Here is an 18,699-nt window from a genome sequence, read left to right on the forward strand (position 1 = left end):
GGCCAGGAGACTTCTGTAGTTAAGCTGACCTCAGGGTGAGCAGTGCCAGACCTCCAAGCAGTGGGAGATGGGGTGGGGTTGGGATTGGGGGTGGAGTATGCTGGACTATGCAGACACACATGGGCCTTTTCACCACCTTCCTCCAGCACCTGTTACTGTTAAAAGTCTGAGCACTACAGTGACGCAGGGAGAGAAACAAAGGAAGGGTTGTTTGCTGATATAATGCAAAATTCCTGTGAGATACTACCCTCAGGATAGACAGAGGATTTAATTGTAAATGCGATGCAGTCCTTCAGAAGTAATGATGTTCGTGAATCCTCCATTAGCAAGGCCTGGGGCCACGTTTTCTCTCTACTCAGTTCCTGCTGATTTTAGTATTGTGTTTTTACAATTCATGTTTGGAGAGTGTAGAGGGTCACCTCTGGGACAAAAAGAGTGAAGACAACTAAATACCAAACAAGTAGAAATAGAAATTAAATATAACTTAAAAGTTGTAATTCAATATAACTTAGAAGTAAGTATTACATATAAAATAAATTAAATATAATATTAAATAAGCGTAAGGACAGTGAAGGCTCAGACTATGACCACAAATGAAAAAATAAAATAATTAAAATTTATTAAACATAGCAGTATGAATCTGCTGTATGAATCATTGTATGAATCACTTTGCATGTATTCTATAATCTTTTAATATCTGTATGAAATAAGTCATTATTATTTCCATTTTATTTCTGAAGAAGCAGAGTAAGTTCCTTGCCCAGTGCCAAATGGACAATAAGTGGTAGGGCCACAGTTGGAATAATAATAGCAATTATATCTAAAGCATTTCCATATGCCCATTCTAAATGAAAGTTTCATAAGACATAATCCATTTTGTTTGTCTTCACAAAATCTTTTGTTATTTGATCTGAGCATTCAGATTCTAGAGCCCAGCCTCTTAACTGTAACATTGGTGTCATTAATACTATGATGTAAACAAAGGAAAGGATTTATATAACTTCACAAATAACTTTTGCTTGTATAACCACCTCGGAATTCAGTTCAGTGTTAACAGTTTATAGGTCAGTCTGTTCCTTCCTGGCTTTCTGGCTATCATTGCTACCTGGTTGACCATGCTTCATGTACTTTGGCTCCTCTACCCTTCCACTGGAAAAAATATAAATAAAGGAGTTATGCTCTAGAGTAGGGCCAAACCATCTTTTAACTCCCCCAATGAAGTCTTTACAAATGGTAAAAACCTAGATTTTCAAAGTCATGAAAATGGCTTTGTATCTTCTCTTCAGAATGAAGCAGTCGGCCACATGCTCCATAGTATGCCTATCAATTCACCAACTTCATTTGACAGAGAATTCCAGGCCTGGAAGGCAACAAAGATTATGTGATTCAGCTATTGTTTTTTTTAAATTTTAAAAACATTTTCTGTTGTGGACCATTTCTTAAAAGTCTTTATTGAATCTGTTACAGTGTTGCTTCCGTTTTATGTTTTGGTTTTTTGGCCACCAGGTATGTGGGATCTTAGCTTCTCATGTGTGCATGCTCAGTCACTTTAGTTGTGTCAAACTGTTTGTGATCCTATGGACTGTAGCCTGCCAGGCTCCTCTCTCCATGGGATTCATCAGACAAGAATCCTGGAGTGGGTTGCCATGCCCTCCTCCAGGGGATCTTCTTGACGCAGGAATCAAACCCATGTCTCCTGCATTGCATGGCTCTTTACCTACTGGGCCACCTGGGAAGCCCCTTAGCTCCCCAGCCATGGATCAAACCCATAGCCCCTGCATTGAAAGGCCAAGTCTTAACCACTGGGCCACCAAGAAGTCCCTTATTCAGTTATTTTAATATTACTGGACTAGGTAAGGTTATTAACTTCCAACACTTTTTGGTGATAATATCTTTTTAGAAAGTGATGACAGTGATAAATTTATCTTCCCAAATTAAAGTAAATAAGCTTGAAATGTGTGTGTTCAGTACAAGGTCATTCTTCTAATATCTCATGGTATCTCATATTAAGTGTTTGTTCTTTGAGTTTTAAGAGTTCTTGATATATTAGATTTATTAATTCTTTGTCCATTCTACATATTGCAAATCTTTTCCCCAATTTTTAAATTTGTGTTTTTATTGTACTCTTTAAAATTATCTTGTCAAATCTCTTCCATTTTTAATTCTCTTTTTTTGTCTTTTCATACTTATAAATTCCATTCTTACTGCATTTTTACACAACTATTCTTCTGCATCTTCTCCTAGAACTTTTATGATGACATTTTAAATCTGTAAGTTTAAATCCATCTGGAATTAATTTTTGCTTAAAGTAAATACATGATTCCAAAAATTTTAACCAGCTGTTCCAGCATAATTTCTTGAATTTTTTTCTTTCTCTACTAATTTGAAATGCCACATTTATCATATAATAAGTTCTTAGAATAGATGACCCTACATTGCATTCACTACTAGAATTTTAACTTTTCTTAGCTTTTTTTTAACCTAGTGATAATGTTTATTTCTGAAATATAGTTAAATGATTTTTTTTCTTTATGAAAACATGCTACTCCACCCTATTGTTTCCATACTCTGCCCTTTGATTAAAATATTCCACTGGCTTCCTGTGGTGCCTGGAGTCCTGCCTCACCCTGGACCACTGTCTCTCCCTCTGTTTCAGCTGAAGGGTCTATCCCTGAGTCCAGATCTTAGGCATGCCTTTACACCCTTTCCCCATCAGATATCAGCCTGCCAGCCTCCCCACTCTCAGGTAAAAGTTTCCGGTAAAACTGAATCACTGAATCGAATTCTGTGAATAGTGTGTGCATTGGGGCAAGAGGTGAGAAAGGTGGTAGGTCAGATAAGTTTTGGTGCCTAAACTGACTTTACTGTTAAAAGACTTCTCAGAATTGGCATGTGAATCAATAGGGAAGGATGCAGGACTGGTCACTAGGACTTTTCACACCTGCTGGTTTGATGGGGCTCAACATTGCAACTCAAGCCTCCAAATGTATGTTTACACTTTTGTATTCTTGATGCAATGCATCAAGAACTCCAATGCAATGCATTGGAATTTAGAGAAGACATTAAAGAATATTATAGGTAAGATAGGGACTTACCTGGATGTCCAGCAGTTAAGACAGTGCTTCCAATGGAAGCAGTTAAGACTGTGCTTCCAATGCAGGAGGCGCAGGTTTGATCCCTGGTCAGGGAACTGAGATTCCACATGCTGTGCAATGCAGCCAATAAATAAATAAAAATATTTAGGATAGCTCTTGATGGAAATAATGAACTCCTCTGATCATCCATGAAGTAAGTTTGACGTGTTGCATTTTCCCAGTGGAGAGGAGAAAACATAAAATACATGAGGCTGTTTTCTGGTAAGTTGTTATTGTCAAATTTAAGTAAATAAGCTTTATGGAGGTTTTTCAGTCTCTTAGTATCTAAATTTGACTTTAGTGTGATCAGTAATAAGTTCTCAAATCAGAAAGGCTTTCCTTTTCATCATTCCTTAGACATGAACGTCTTTACACCAAGAAAAGTAACTTCAGCAAACCTTTAATTTCCAGTCTCAAGGATGTAGATGATTTAGCAACTCTGGAAGTTCTGGATGAGGTAAGAAACTCAGTTTAATTAAGCCTTCTATCTATTTTTAAAAATTTATAGAAGTGGTTTGAGCAGGAGGTTCTTTGAATGGCATCTGTAGGTTTCATGCTTTCTTCTTCTTTTAGTTTCCTGGTCATCTCTCCTGTCCTCAGTTTTTCTGTGCATAACTCACATTTCCAGATCTCCCCAGCCTGGTGTCAACTTCTTCTTGTGTTTTATACTCAAATCACAAAGATGCTAGTTCCCACAAGCTTGAGTTGCTTAGATTACAGGCCTGAGTTTTCTTCAGGAGTCTCAAAAGAATGATTTACTGTAATCAGAAAACCATTTGCCTTTTACCCCACCATCTGGCTTCTCTGATGGTTCAGATGGTAAAGAATCCCCTTGCAGCACTGGAGATCCGAGTTCAATCCCTGAGTCGGGAAGATCCCCTGGAGAAGGGAATGACTACCCACTCCAGTATCCTGCCTGGAAAATTCCATGGACAGAGGAGTGGACTACAGTCCATGAGGTCACATAGAATTGGACACAACTAAGGGGCTTTCACTTTTTTTTCTTTCCACCATCTGGCATAATCCCTCCTTTCCCTCTTCTGTTTCACACTCAATGGCAGGACCCAAAGCCTCTTAGGTACCTCAAGAGCCCATCTTTACCATGGTCTGTGGACCCCTTATGGGATCACAGAGTCCACCTTTTAGGAAATGAATTCTGCTTGAAACTCCTTGTCCCAATGACCTCAGAAATGTTTCACACATCTCTTGTGAAGGTGTAAGTCCAAACCAGTAAATTATGGTCTCAGCCTCTTTTTCCTCATCTCCTTTCATTTCATATAATCACATCATTAGAAAAATAAAAGACTCCTTTTCAGCAAAAGGTTGGATTCACTATCCTGCCTGATCCACAGATTTTTATTTTTTAATACTTCTGAGGCATACCTGAGCATTTTGCTTAAAAATGCAAGAAATCAGAAGGCATTTTCTGAACAGAAGTAGTCATTTGGTAAATTTAGGGTTGCATAAACAACTCAAGTGCTTCATCAGAATAATCTCTCTTCAGAACGTCAAACATCTCATAATCAAATAGTGTTTGCAAGTCAGAGGTTTGACAACACCTTTATGAATCTTTGTGTATCACATTTTCCAATAATGTGAATTCCTAGGCTTGTGGATTATAAAGAAGACTTTGCTAATCATGTGGCCAACCTACATATTGAACACTGGGTTTGTTTCTATTAACTGTATTTTGTGTGTGTGTGTCTCTTTTTTGACCGAAGTATATAAGAGCTTTTGTTTTTGTGTCATATACTATAAATGATGATTCCTGGCACTATTAAAATTGATTCCATATACTTCTCTATACTTTTTACTCTGTTTCAAAGCCAAATATTTTAGTGAAGGACCAAGACATTTCACAGAGCCCTTGACTAACCTTGACTTGGAATCAAATCACATTCACTATATCTTCCTTTCTCTATTGTAGAGTTCTTTCTCTTTACTTCATCTACTGCATTTAGTTATTTCCTTGAAAGCATTGTGTATTTATAATCCCTATAACTTAATGTGTCCTATGGAAAACACAGATTGCAGTGACATTCTTCTATGTCTTTTGAAAGAAAAGAAAATACCCATCAAAGGATGAGATAGTTGATGACCTGAGGTTATACTTCTTACTCTCAATAGATCTTTTTCTTTCTGACCTGTGCCAGATTCCAGATGTTTTATTTATTTATCATCATTTATTTTAAAAATGATCATTGACCATCAATGATTTTTTAAGAGAAATAAATTATTTTTATTTCATTATAGAATACAGTCTCAGAGCAACTTGAGAAGTGTTACTCCAGAGATCATATCTACATGTATGTGGGAGACATACTCATTGCTCTTAACCCATTTCAGAGTCTGGATATTTATTCAGCAGAGGTATGTGGTGTGACTTGTATTTTCTTACTTTGTACAAAAATTATATTCTTTAGATATTTAAATTAATTTAAACGATGGAGAAGGAAATGGCAACCCACTCCAGTATTCTTGCCTGGAGAACCCCATGGACAGAGGATCCTGGTGGGCTACAGCCCATGGGGTTGCAAGAGTCGGACATGACAGCAACTAAACCACCACCAAATGATGCTAAATAAAATTTTAGCTAGTCCTTTGAATAAACAGTTAAGGGATTTCCTGGTGGTCAGTGGTTAAGACTCTGCATTTCCCCTTCAGGGAGCATGGGTTTGATCCCTGAGCAGGCAACTAATATCCCACATGTTGTGCTGGGTAGCCAAAGAAATCATTGATCACAACAATGACCAAAATACCTGCAGATTCAACTTTGAAAAACTTTTTAGAACCTTTGAGTAGTGGCCACATACACATGCTTCTGAGCAGAAAATAGCTCTCAGCAGCCCCTGCAGCACCGATAAATAAACAATAGTTAAATGTGCTGTGCTAAGTCACTTCAGTCATGTCTGACTCTTAGTGACCCCATGAACTGGGGCCCACCAGGGTCCTCTGTCCATGGGATTCTCTAGGGAGGAATACTGGAATGGATTGTCATTTCCTACTCCAGGGAATCTTCCTGACCCAGGGATCGAACTCAGTCTCTTAAGTCTCCTGCACTGGCAGGCAGGTTCTTTATCACCAGCGCCACCTGGGAAGCCCAGTTCAGTTCAGTTTAGTCGCTCAGTCATGTCCAACTGTGACTCCGTGGACTGCAGCATGTCAGGCTTCTCTGTCGATCAGTAGCTCCTGGAGCTTGCTCAAACTCACGTCCATCGAGTCAGTGATGCCATCCAACTATCTCATCCTCTGTCGTCCCCTTCTCCTCTTGCCTTCAATCTTTCCCAGCATCAGGGTCTTTTCCAATGAGTCAGTTCTTCACATCAGGTGGCCAAATCAGTTGGGAAGCCCAGTAGTTACATAATTATTGTTAAAATATAGAATTAGAGAAGACAAATATATCTGGATGCAGTTTGTGGTCTTTGTGTGAAATATGTTATCTCTTTAAATTATTGGTAATTGGTAACTGGTTCACACTAAGCATCATATCAGTAAACAGATGCCTAAAATAAGTAGATGTAACGTCTATCAAGTATGAGAGAATCAAAAGTAAAATTACATTGTATATATAGATACTGTATGCTTAGTGGCTATAAACTCAGCATTATGAGTTTAAAAATTCCTATTGACATATGGATTGATTTTTTAAAATTAATTTATTTTTTAATTGAAGATCAATTGTTTTACAGAATTTTGTTGTTTTCTGCCAAATATCCACATGAATCAGCCATAATGCCCCCTCCCTCTTGAACCTGTCTCCCATCTCCCTCACCATCCTGCCCCCCTCGGTTGTTACAGAGCCCCTATTTGAGTTCCCTGAGACACATGGCAAATTCCCATTGGCTGTCTATTTTACACATGGTAATGTAAGTTTCCGTGTTACTCTCTCCATACATCTCACCCTCTCCCTTCCCTCCTCCCTGTAAGTCTGATAAGTCCTCCCTTAAGACTTATAAGTCTGTAAGTCCATAAGTATGTTCTCTATGTCTGCTTCTACATTGCTGCCCTGCAAATAAATTCATCAGTACCATCTTTCTAGATTCCATGTGTCTGTGTTAGGATATGATATTTATCTTTCTCTTTATGACTTACTTCATTCTGTATAATAGGCTCTAGGTTCTTCCACCTCATTAGAACTGATTCAAATGCATTCCTTTTTATGGTTGAGTAATATTCCATTGTATATATGTATCGCAGCTTTTTTATCCATTTTATCCATTTATCCATATCAATGGACATCTGGGTTGCTTCCATATTCTAGCTACTGTAAGTAGGGCTGCAGTGAACATTGAGGTACATTGATGGGGTACATCAGTCTTTGATTGATTTTTAATATCAGGTGGTATATTTTCTGGATTTAAGTGTATATTTATCTAATATTCAACCCCTAATGTTTAAATATAGATTAATATTCTGGAGTTAAGCTAGGCTTTTTATTATTTATTTTGTGTGTGTGTTGTATTTTTAGTTGGGTCCATACTCTTCTAGTTATTTGTGTAGTACTCTAGAATATTATTTTCATACTGTGCTTAATATAATTTTTTGTGTGAAAATATATAATTCTCTTAGTTTCTACCATTTTAAGAGTTAGAAGAATAATGCATTTTGAACACTGACAAAAGTTTTAGAAGATTTGGGCTTGAGTGCCTATTCTGCTATAAATTAGCTATGCAGTCTTGGGCAAATCAAATGAAAAAGTGTATGTTATTAATAAATGATATGGGGGGGACCAGGATGGGGAATGCATGTAAATCCATGGCTGATTCATTTCAATGTATGACAAAAACCACTGTAATGCTGTAAAGTAATTAGCCTCCAACTAATAAAAATAAATGGAAAAGAAAAAAAAATAATAAATGATATGAAAGGAAAAAAGTAGTACTTGTATGTCAAATATTATATCTAAGAAATAATTCACAAAATGATACCTAATTGTCTTATTAAATTGCTTATTTAAAGAAATTATAGGGATTTCTTTGGTGGTACAATGGTTGAGACTCTGTACTTCCAGTGCAGGGAGCAAGAGTTTGATCACTGGTAGGGTAACTAAGAGCCTACATGCCCCATGGCCAAAAAAAACATTTAAAAATACATAAATAAAATAAATTATTGCATTTGGAAACCTTAAGTTCTGCTTTGGAAGTGTTATTCACTTCCAAAAGAGTCTTCATTTAAATACCACTGACCATGTTATGTCATATTATATCATGTCATTTTTCCCTGTTGTTTTATATCAAACTTTTATTTTACATAATTGTGCATGATTTGTGCATGTATGTGTATATGTAATATGTATTAATCTTTTGGTGGTTTAGTAATACTTTGCAGATATTTGATGGACCTGTTGCTTTAAAAATTAGTGCTCTATCTGTAAATAAACAGGATTTAAACAGAAACCAAAGCCCTACAGCACATGTTCTTTTTAACTTCTAGCATTCCAAGTTGTATATTGGAGCAAAGAGAGCTGCCAGTCCTCCTCACATTTTTGCCATGGCTGACTTAGGATACCAGTCTATGGTAACATACAGTTCAGATCAGGTAAGGAGAAGCTAACATTCTTAGAAATTCTCCTTTTAGTTTCTTGTGTGTCCACTGAATATTGTGAGGATGAAGTGTTCTTACCAATCCTTTTTCTCACTGCACAGTGCATTGTTATTTCTGGAGAAAGTGGTGCTGGAAAAACCGAAAGTGCTCATCTCTTAGTTCAGCAGTTGACAGTGCTTGGAAAGGTATAATTTAGTTTCTTTCCCTATCCTAACAGAAATATTTGTTATATTTCAGAATTTAATAATTGATGAAGTTAACATCCATGAACTACCACATTTAATAATGCCCAGAAATTATAATACGTTTGTTGTCCTTTGTGAGTGTAAAATATAACAAAAAGTATAAGAAGCATATGTGTTTTTTTTTTTTTGAGCAAATTCTAACTTTTCTCAGTCTTAGTAGACAAGGTTTTATAAATGTAATTTTCTCTCTTTCTGGCCCTAATATATTCACTGAATCCTTTCTTTACTTCCTCTTCTTTTGTTACTAGCAAATTGAAGGGGAGTCAGTATACAGAAATTAATTATGCATACCCAAACTGATCAGTTAGAAATTTAAATATATCATTTATATTAGAACCATTAAAGCATAAACTATTTAAATCTATGTCTTACAAACCATGTGCAAGATTTGTATGCTGAAAAATAGAAAAATTGATAAATCAAAGAAGACTTGAATAATAGGAAAGATATAACGTGTTCATGGATTAAAAGATTCAATATTATTAAGATATCAGTTCTCTACAAATTGATCTGTAGATTCACTATCATTTACAGTAAAAATCCCAGCAGGATTTTATATTTTAGAAACTGAGGAGTTGAATCAAAAATTTATGTGGAAAAGGCAAAGGAACTGTAATAATCAATTTTGAAAAAGAACAAAGTTGGAGGATTAACAAATACTACCTGATTTCAAGAAAGCTGTAATAGTCAGGACAGTGTGTTATTGAAGAAAAGATGGCATATAGATCAAAGGAATAAAGTAATCTGCACAGTACTGTATAAGTATTGCTGAAGCTCCAATACTTTGGCCACCTGATGTGAAGAACTGATTCATTGGAAAAGACCCTGATGCTGGGAAAGATTGAAGGCAGAAGGAGAAGGGGACAACAGAGGATGAGATGGTTGGATGGCATCACCGACTTGATGGACATGAGTTGGGGCAAACCCTGGGAGTTGGTGACGGACAGGGAAGCCTGGTGTGCTGCTTCCATGGAGTCGCAAAGAGTTGGACATGACTGAGTGACTGAACTGAATCTGCACATGTGGCTTATTGATTTGCAACAAAAGTGCAAAGATCAGTTAATGATAATCTTTTAACAAATGGTGCTGGAATATGCCCATACAAAAATATTGAACTTTACATTAGGCCTCACAAACTATAAAAAATTAACTTCAAATGGATCATAGACAAAAGATTAAACCAAAAACTAAAATTTCTAGAAGAAAATTGTCAGTTAACTTTGTTCTTCAGGGTCAGGCAAAGAGTTGTTAGAAGCAACATAAAAAGCTTAATCCATAAAGGGTAAATTTGATTTCACCAAAATTAGAAACATCCTGTTCTCTGAATGACACTGTTAAGAAAATGAAATATAAGCTATAGACTCAGAGAAACTATCTGCAAGTCACATATCTAATAAAAGACTTGTATTCAGAATATATATTTAAAAACTCTCAAACATTCCAAAGTAAGAACTCAACAAAAAAAGGAACAAAAAAATGACTAGCCATTTACCAAAGATATATGTGAGTGGCCAAAAGCAAATGAAAATAGGATGTTTAACCGAGTAGTCATTAGGGAAATGCAAGTTAAAACCACCACGAAATACCATAAAAATGGCTAAAATATTTTTTAGAAGTCTGATAAGGATGCTAAGTACTGACAAGGATGTAGAGGAGCTGAATGAAACTCTCTTACATTGCTACTGAGAATGCAAAATGGTACAGCCTCTTTGGGAAAACAGCGCAGAAGCTTCTTAGAAAGTCTAACCATACTCATTATACAACTCAACAATTCTACTCCTAGGTATTTATCCAAGTGAAATAAAAACCCCTGTTCGTACAAAAAACTATAGATAATTTATAGCAGCTTTATTCATAATCTCCAAGAAGAGGAAACAAGGGAACTAGGAAATGAATAAAGAAACAATGGTATATCCATTCAGTGGAATATTACTCAGCAACAAAAAGGAATGGACCCTGATACAAAGCAATAAAGCTCACTGGGTGAGATTTAGACAAATCTCAAGTTCCCTAGGCTAAGTCAGAGAAACCAGATTAAGAATACTACATACCTTATGGTTCACTTTCTGTGTCATTCTTGCAAATTTAAAACTATGGGCCCAGAAACATGTCAGTGATTGTTGGGGGCTGAGGGTGCAGGGGAGGATTGACTGCAGAATAATGAGACAAGTTTGGAGGTTATTGGATTGTTCTATATGTGAATTGTAGTGGGATTCATATGATTGCATGTGTTTGTAGAAACTTTCAGAACCATATAAAGGGTGAATCTCACTCTATGTAATTTTACCTTAAATTTTTTAAATGGGGTTGTAACATCTGGCAACAAACCAAGAACATGTTCTTGTATGTTTACATCTACATAAAGTGCTTATCAAAGAGACCTTTCATTTCATACAAAAATAAAATTTTACTTTTTTTTTTTTTACACCTTGACATTTTCTGTAGGCTAATAACAAAACCCTACAAGAGAAGATTTTACAAGTGAACAATTTGGTGGAAGCATTTGGCAATGCCTGCACCATTATAAATGACAATTCCAGCCGATTTGGAAAATACTTAGAAATGAAATTTACCCCTTCTGGAGCTGTCGTGGGAGCACAGATCTCTGAATACCTGCTGGAGAAATCCCGAGTTATCCATCAAGCTAGGTAAGTTCACATCACCTAGTTCCTATTGTCTGGGAAAGGTAAGCCAAGATGATGCTTTTGTTTTAATAATAAAGTGTCTTACTCATGTAACAAAAATTCAACAAAAGTTTGCTTATCATCTACTATGTATGAGGCATTGCCTATTGGAAACAGAGATCCCTCAGCACTATCTTACTCGCTTATAGGTTATATCCAGTTAGTTGTTTTAGTCATTAAATTGTTTCTGCCTCTTTGTGACCCCATGGGTGGTAGCCCTCCAGGCTCCTCTGTCCACGGGATTTCCCAGGCAAGCATACTGGAGTGGGTTGCCATTTCCTTCCCCAGGGGATCTTCCAATCCAGGGATCAAACCCACGTCTCTTGCATTGGAAGGCAGATTCTTTACCATTGAGCCACCAGAGAAGCCCTTAAAGAGTTAGTAAATAACCTAAATTTATAAAAACAGATAGAAAGCCTAAGCCCATCATGGAAGTACTAACAGGATAAATTAGAGTGATTTCTTAAGTAGAGGAGAATATACTTCTCTACACAAAACAGATGTGAAATTTAATTAGAAATAACTTATTTTTTTCTTTTAAATGCTGATATATATAAATAGATCCTTGTATTGATTGTATTCTCCTCAGTGTTTATACACAAGGGATCCCTCCCCCCCAAATAAAAGGATTCAGGAAGGGGTTTTATTGTAGTGTTCTTTTCCTTGCCTTCTAATTAGGCCACCAACATGATGTTCTGGTATGTTCAGGTTGAGCAAGTTCCTTTTGGCAGTTTGTAGCTGAATGACAAAATTTATCTTCTGTCTTCATGATCCCAAACCATCTTTGTTTGTTGTTCTAATGAAAAAACTATAATCATAGCATTGAATATTTACCCTGGTATTTTTTAAAAGTTATGGCAATTTAGAGTCTTCCATTTTTCTTGTCTTTTTTTAATAAAATCTCGTGGATTTTATCTGCTTTTACTTTTTAAATTAATTTATTTTTTAATTGGAATATAAATGCTTTACAACATTGTATTCGTTTCTGGTAATACAACAGAAACAGATTCTGATTCACAATGAAGTGAACCAGCTTTCTGTATACATATATCCGCTCCCTCCTGAGCCTCCTCTCCAGCCCCCGTCCCACCCCTCTAGGTCCTCAGGGAGCGCTGAACTCAGCTCCCTGTGCTATATAGCAGCCTCCCACTGGCCGTCTGTGTTACACATGGTAGTGCGTGTTGGTTTTATTTTGAATTATCTACATTGTCGTAGTTATGTGTTGTACATTAAATTCCCAGGAATTTAGGTACAATAGAATTTAATATAAATGCCTTTAATATACGTATTTGGGCTTCCCTGGTGGCTCAGGCAATAAAGAATCTACCTGCAAAACAGGAGACCCAGGTAGATCCCTGGGTCTGGAAGATCCCTTGGAGAAGGGAATGGCAACCTACTCTAATATTCTTGCCTGGAGAATCCCATGTACAGAGGAGTCTGGAGGGCTACAGTCCATGGGGTCGCAGAGAGTCTGACATGACTGAGCGACTAAGCAGGCATGCAATATAAGTATTTACTATAAATAACTTCAAATTTGCTGTCATAAAAATAATGTCATTCATGTTTACTGAACTATTGCACCATATAGTCTAGAAAACAGCACAATAAGGGTCATATTTTAGGCATACTATGAAGAAAGTAAGCTTATTTTCAGCTGACCTAAATGACTTTAGTTTACATTGTTTATTGGGGAAAAGTATTTCAGGTCAAAATACATCTCAGTTATAATTCAAGAACACTTGCTTTATAATTTTTTCATTTTCCAGGTTTTTTACATTTATTTTTTTTCTTTTATTTAATTTGAATTTCATTTTTAAATACTAGAGAAGCTTTTTTATGGTGTTTAAAAGTGAAAGTATCAGAGATATAATAGAAGAATTCTTAGTAGGTCCTTTAAAAGATGATGCACCCTGTCAGGATCTGAAAGGAAAGAACCAGTTCAAAGGGTCTAACTGAGAGGACTGTTTGCAGAGGGAGAGGGCTGGAAAAACCAAGAATAAATGGTGAGATACGCACAGACTGGCAGTGCTGTGACATCATCCCAGCCCCGAGTCTGTAGGGCAGAAGGGGGGCCCACACCGAAGAGCCTGCTGAGAACTAGGACTGTGGAGGGTTGTCGCCTCTTGGGAGCTGCTGCCTGAAGGAATGTGGTCCGCCCTCAGTATCTGTGGGGGACCCTGGGGAAGCCTTAGTGGGTCTACAGTAGGGGTAGGCCAGAGAATACAGTGACCCTTGAACACTGTGAGGTTAAGGGGTGCCAACTGCCCTTGCAGTCAAAATTTACAAATAACTTTGACTTTCCCCAAATGTAGCTAGTAATAGTCTACTGTGAACCAGAAGCCTTACCGATAACCTAAGCAGTCAATTAATGTGTATTTTGTTAAAGTATATGTACTGAGTCTTACAATAAGGTAAGCTAGAGGAAAGAAAATGTTATTAAGAAAACTATAAGGAAGAGAAAATATATTGAAAGTACTGTACTGTATCTACTGATGCTGTGAAGTTCATATTGTCTCTTTATAAGATGAATCATCTCTCAATACCTATGTCAGTATTGTCTTGGATGATACTCTCAATGTTATCCTAACACTGGACATCGAAAAGGAAAAGATAATGTGAAAAATAAATTCATATTTACTAATTGCTTCACAGTAGCCTAGCTGATATACTAATGAATGAATCTTATTCTTTTTAAGAATCTTAAAAATAATAGGCTCTCAGTCCCATATTGAACTCGAGTTGGAAGAGACGAGTCCAGTCTCAGAATGGAGGGTCATGATCCCAAGGAACCAGAGCACTTGAGAAAGCTGTTCATTGGTGGTCTGAGCTTTGAAACTACAGATAATAGCTTAAGAGAACATTTTGAGAAATGGGGCACACTTACAGATTGTGTGGTGATGAGAGACCCCCAAATGAAACGTTCCAGGGGCTTTAGTTTTGTGACTTACTCTTGTGTTGAAGAAGTGGATGCAGCAATGTGTGCGCGACCACACAGGTTGATGGGTGTGTAGTGGAGCCAAAGAGAGCTGTTTCTAGAGAGGATTCTGTAAAGCCTGGTGCCCATCTAACAGTGAAGAAAATTTTTGTTGGTGGTATTAAAGAAGATACAGAAGAATATAATTTGAGAGACTACTTTGAAAAGTATGGCAAGATTGAAACCATAGAAGTTATGGAAGACAGGCAGAGTGGAAAAAAGAGAGGATTTGCTTTTGTAACTTTTGATGATCATGATACAGTTGATAAAATTGTTGTTCAGAAATACGGCACTATTAATGGGCATAATTGTGAAGTGAAAAAGGCCCTTTCTAAACAAGAGATGCAATCTGCTGGATCACAAAGAGTTCGTGGAGGTGGATCTGGCAACTTTATGGGTCGTGGAGGAAACTTTGGAGGTGGTGGAGGTGACTTTGGCTGTGGTGGAAACTTTGATGGAGGAGGAGGCTATGGTGGTGGAGGTGGTGGCAGCCGAGGGAGTTACGGAGGAGGTGATGGTGGATACAATGGATTTGGAGGTGATGGTGGCAACTATGGCGGTGGTCCTGGTTATAGTAGTAGAGGAGGTTATGGTGGTGGTGGACCAGGATATGGAAGCCAAGGTGGTGGATATGGTGGCGGTGGTGGAGGATATGATGGTTACAATGAAGGAGGAAATTTCGGAGGTAACTGTGGTGGTGGTGGAAACTGTAATGATTTTGGAAATTATAGTGGACAACAGCAGTTAAATTATGGACCCATGAAAGGGGGTAGTTTTGGTGGAAGAAGCTCGGGCAGTCCCTATGGTGGTGGTTATGGATCTGGTGGTGGAAGTGGTGGATATGGTAGCAGAAGGTTCTAAAAACTCAGAAGAAAAGGGCTACAGTTCTTAGCAGGAGAGGGAGCGAGGAGTTGTCAGGAAAGCTGCAGGTTACTTTGAGACAGTCGTCCCAAATGCGTTAGAGGAACTGTAAAGATCTGCCACAGAAGGAACTATGATCCATAGTCTGAAAAGTTACTGCAGCTTAAACAGGAAGGCCTTCTTGTTCAGGACTGTCATAGCCACAGTTTGCAAAAAGTGCAGCTATTGATTAATGCAATGTAGTGTCAATCAGATGTACATTCCTGAGGTCTTTTATCTGTTGTAGCTTTGTCTTTTTCTTTTCATTACATCAGGTATATTGCCCTGTAAATTGTGGTAGTGGTACCCAGAATAAAATATTAAGGAATTTTTAACTTAAAAAAAAAATTAGGGCAGACAGTATTACAGTCATATTCGTCATACAGTATTGGAAATATTGGTACATTAAAAAAAAAAAACTTGGTGATGACAGGCTGATATGCAATTTCTCCAGTTATGAGAGAGAGGCATGCTGCATAGTCATGTAATTGTTTGAGAGCAGAGTGATAAAAATAGTAAGAAAAGTAACACATGGTTAATTTTATGTTAACTGTCACCACCCCCTGTATGCCTGGGTAAAGATAAGTTCTCCACTTCATCTTGCACAAGATATTCTACACATATAATTTTCCATAATTTATATGATCCATGTAAAAGGACACATGAAGTTCAAACCTGTATTGTTCAAGGTCAGCTGCCTTATCTGGTGACTTGCTGAGCCCCAGGGTTTGCCCCCAGGCCATTCTGACCTGGGTATCACTAATCATATGAGCTCTCCCTTCTTGAAGTGGTTAAGGCAGGACATGAGATTGGGTAATCTCTGGAGATACCCATGAGATGGGTAATCTTTTTTTCCTGTTGCTTTAATTCTCTAATTGTTTATCTACTGAAGGTCAGTATATTTCCTATATCATCTCCAGGTCTTATCAAATTACAGTCCTCAGTAAATGTAAACTGATAATTAGCAAGAACACTACCAATTGTGTGTGTCTACACTTATGAGTCACTCTGCTAATTGTGCACCGCATCATTTAAGTGTTAAAAGTATGACACATAGAGCAATCAATGTGATTTCATTAGAACAAAGCAAACCAAATTATATGCTGTGCCTGTCTTAGAGGAGTTTTGTTATTTTGTGGTAAGAAAAGACCAGAAGTGAACTTTCAGTTTTGTTCCAACCTTGCTCGTGTACAACACTCTTGTTCATCAGAATGTTACTGGTGACTGCCACAAATGATGGCTGGAGGCGTAGAAGGTATGAACACAGTCAGCTCTAAAGGGTGTGGCCATCCTCATGTCAGCATCTGAGCCTGTGGACACCCCTTTTCTTGAAACACTCACCTGTCTTCGCTTTTATGACTGAACTCATCTCTGAGTTTTTTCTCTCTGACTTAGATTCATCCATCCATTCCCAAATTGTGTACCTATCAAAAGTTTGTTCTTGGAGTGTTTCTTCTCTGAGTATTCTCAGGCTTAGCAATTTCTTCTGACATCATGGCCTCAATGGATAGCTCTATGTGATTGACAGCAGAAGATGTGTGTCTTGCTGTGTCCCAAGATCATATTTTCATTTCCAACAACCTGCTTTCATCTCAAATTCAATTGAATACAGGCATACTTTGGACATATTTGTGGCTTTGGTTCCAGCCCACTGCAATAAGATGAATATCACAGAAAAGCAAGTCACATGAATTTTTCAGTCTCTTGGTGCATACAAAAGTTACCTTTACAATATGTTGTAGTTTATTATGTGTGCAGTGGCATTATGTCTAAAAAAAATACACATATCTTAATTTAAAATGTTTTATTACTAAAACATGCTAGCCATCATCTGAGCCTTCAGGTCAGTCATTCAATCCTGTCTGATTCTTTGCCACCCCCATGGACTGCGGCATGCCAGACTTCCCTGTTCATCGCCAATTCCCGAAGCTTGCTCAAACTCATGTCCATCGAGTCGGTGATGCCATCCAAACATCTCATCCTCTATTGCCCCTTCTCCTCCTGCCTTCAGCCTTTCTCGACATTCGTTGGTTGTTTTCCAGCAAATCAGTTCTTCACATCAGCTGGCCAAAGTATTGGAGCTTCAGCATCAGTCCTTCCAGTGATTATTCAGGGCTGATTTCCTTCAGCCAGTTTTAATTTTTTGTCTGGGGGAGGATCTTGCCTCCATATTGATAGCTGCTGATGGATCAAGTTGGTGGCTGCTGAAGATTGAGGAGTCTGTGGCAACTTATTACCAATGAAGTTTGCCTCTTTGATTGACTGTTCCTTTCATGAATAATTCCTCTGTGGCCTGTGATGCTGTTTGATACCTTTTTGCCCACAGTGGAACTTTTTTCAACACTGGAGTCAGTCCTCTCAAACCCTGTTGCTGTTTTATCAACTCCCTTTATGTCATATTCTAAATCTTTTGTTTTCATTTCAACAATCTTCACAGCATCTTCACCAGTAGATTCCATCTTAAGAAACCAGTTTCTTTGCTCATCCATAAGAAGCAACTCTCTTGCCATCCCAGTTTTATCATGAGACTGTAACAATTCCATCACATCTTCAGGCTCCACTTCTAATTCTTGTTCTCTTGCTATTTCTACCACATCTGCAGTTACTTCCTCCACTGAAGTCTGGAACCCCTCAGTCATCCATGAGGGTCAGAATCAACTTCTTCCAAATTCCTGTTAATTTTGATATTTGGCTTCTTCCCATGAGTCATGAATATTCCTAACGAAATCTAGAATGGTGAGTCCTTTCCAGAAGGTTTTCAGTTGACTTTACCCAGATCCATCAAAGGAATCACTCACTACCTATGGCAGGCATAGCCTTACAAAATATATTTCTTAATAAAAAGACATGAAAGTCAACATTACTTCTTGATCCATGGGCTGCAGAGTGGATGCTGTGTTAGTGGGCATGAAAACAACATTAATCTCATTGTACATCTTCATCAGAGCTTTTGGGTGACCAGGTGCCTTGTCCATGAGCTTTCATAGTTTGGAAGAAATTTTTTTTTTCTGAGCAGTAGGTCTTCAACACCTCATTGTAACCCACATTCCTTAATTGTGCTATTATAGAGCCTTGGAAATGCTGCTTATACAGAGAACCGCAGAGAACTTGAGATTCATGAGTAACAGATTTCTCTTGCAAGAGAGAAAATTGAGCCCCAGAAAGATAGGGTAGAGAGGTGGTTAATGACATGGGCTTTGGAGTCAAACAGCCCTGGT

General features: G+C 37.7%; 1 protein-coding gene and 1 pseudogene across 1 annotated transcript in view; both read left to right on the forward strand.

The window, feature by feature from the left end:
• Nucleotides 1-18,699, forward strand: part of MYO3A (myosin IIIA) — a 173,339-nt gene that overhangs the window by 74,784 nt on the left and 79,856 nt on the right. Inside the window, exons 10-14 of the mRNA XM_020911656.2 lie at nucleotides 3,492-3,591; nucleotides 5,388-5,504; nucleotides 8,568-8,672; nucleotides 8,780-8,863; nucleotides 11,369-11,571. Of these exons, the coding sequence (XP_020767315.2) occupies nucleotides 3,492-3,591; nucleotides 5,388-5,504; nucleotides 8,568-8,672; nucleotides 8,780-8,863; nucleotides 11,369-11,571 (609 nt within the window). The remainder of the gene's footprint in view (nucleotides 1-3,491; nucleotides 3,592-5,387; nucleotides 5,505-8,567; nucleotides 8,673-8,779; nucleotides 8,864-11,368; nucleotides 11,572-18,699) is intronic.
• Nucleotides 14,373-15,457, forward strand: LOC110149266 (heterogeneous nuclear ribonucleoprotein A3-like; annotated as a pseudogene).

This window comes from Odocoileus virginianus, chromosome 9, assembly GCF_023699985.2.
Source record: "Odocoileus virginianus isolate 20LAN1187 ecotype Illinois chromosome 9, Ovbor_1.2, whole genome shotgun sequence".
NCBI classification, from domain to species: Eukaryota; Metazoa; Chordata; class Mammalia; order Artiodactyla; family Cervidae; genus Odocoileus; species Odocoileus virginianus.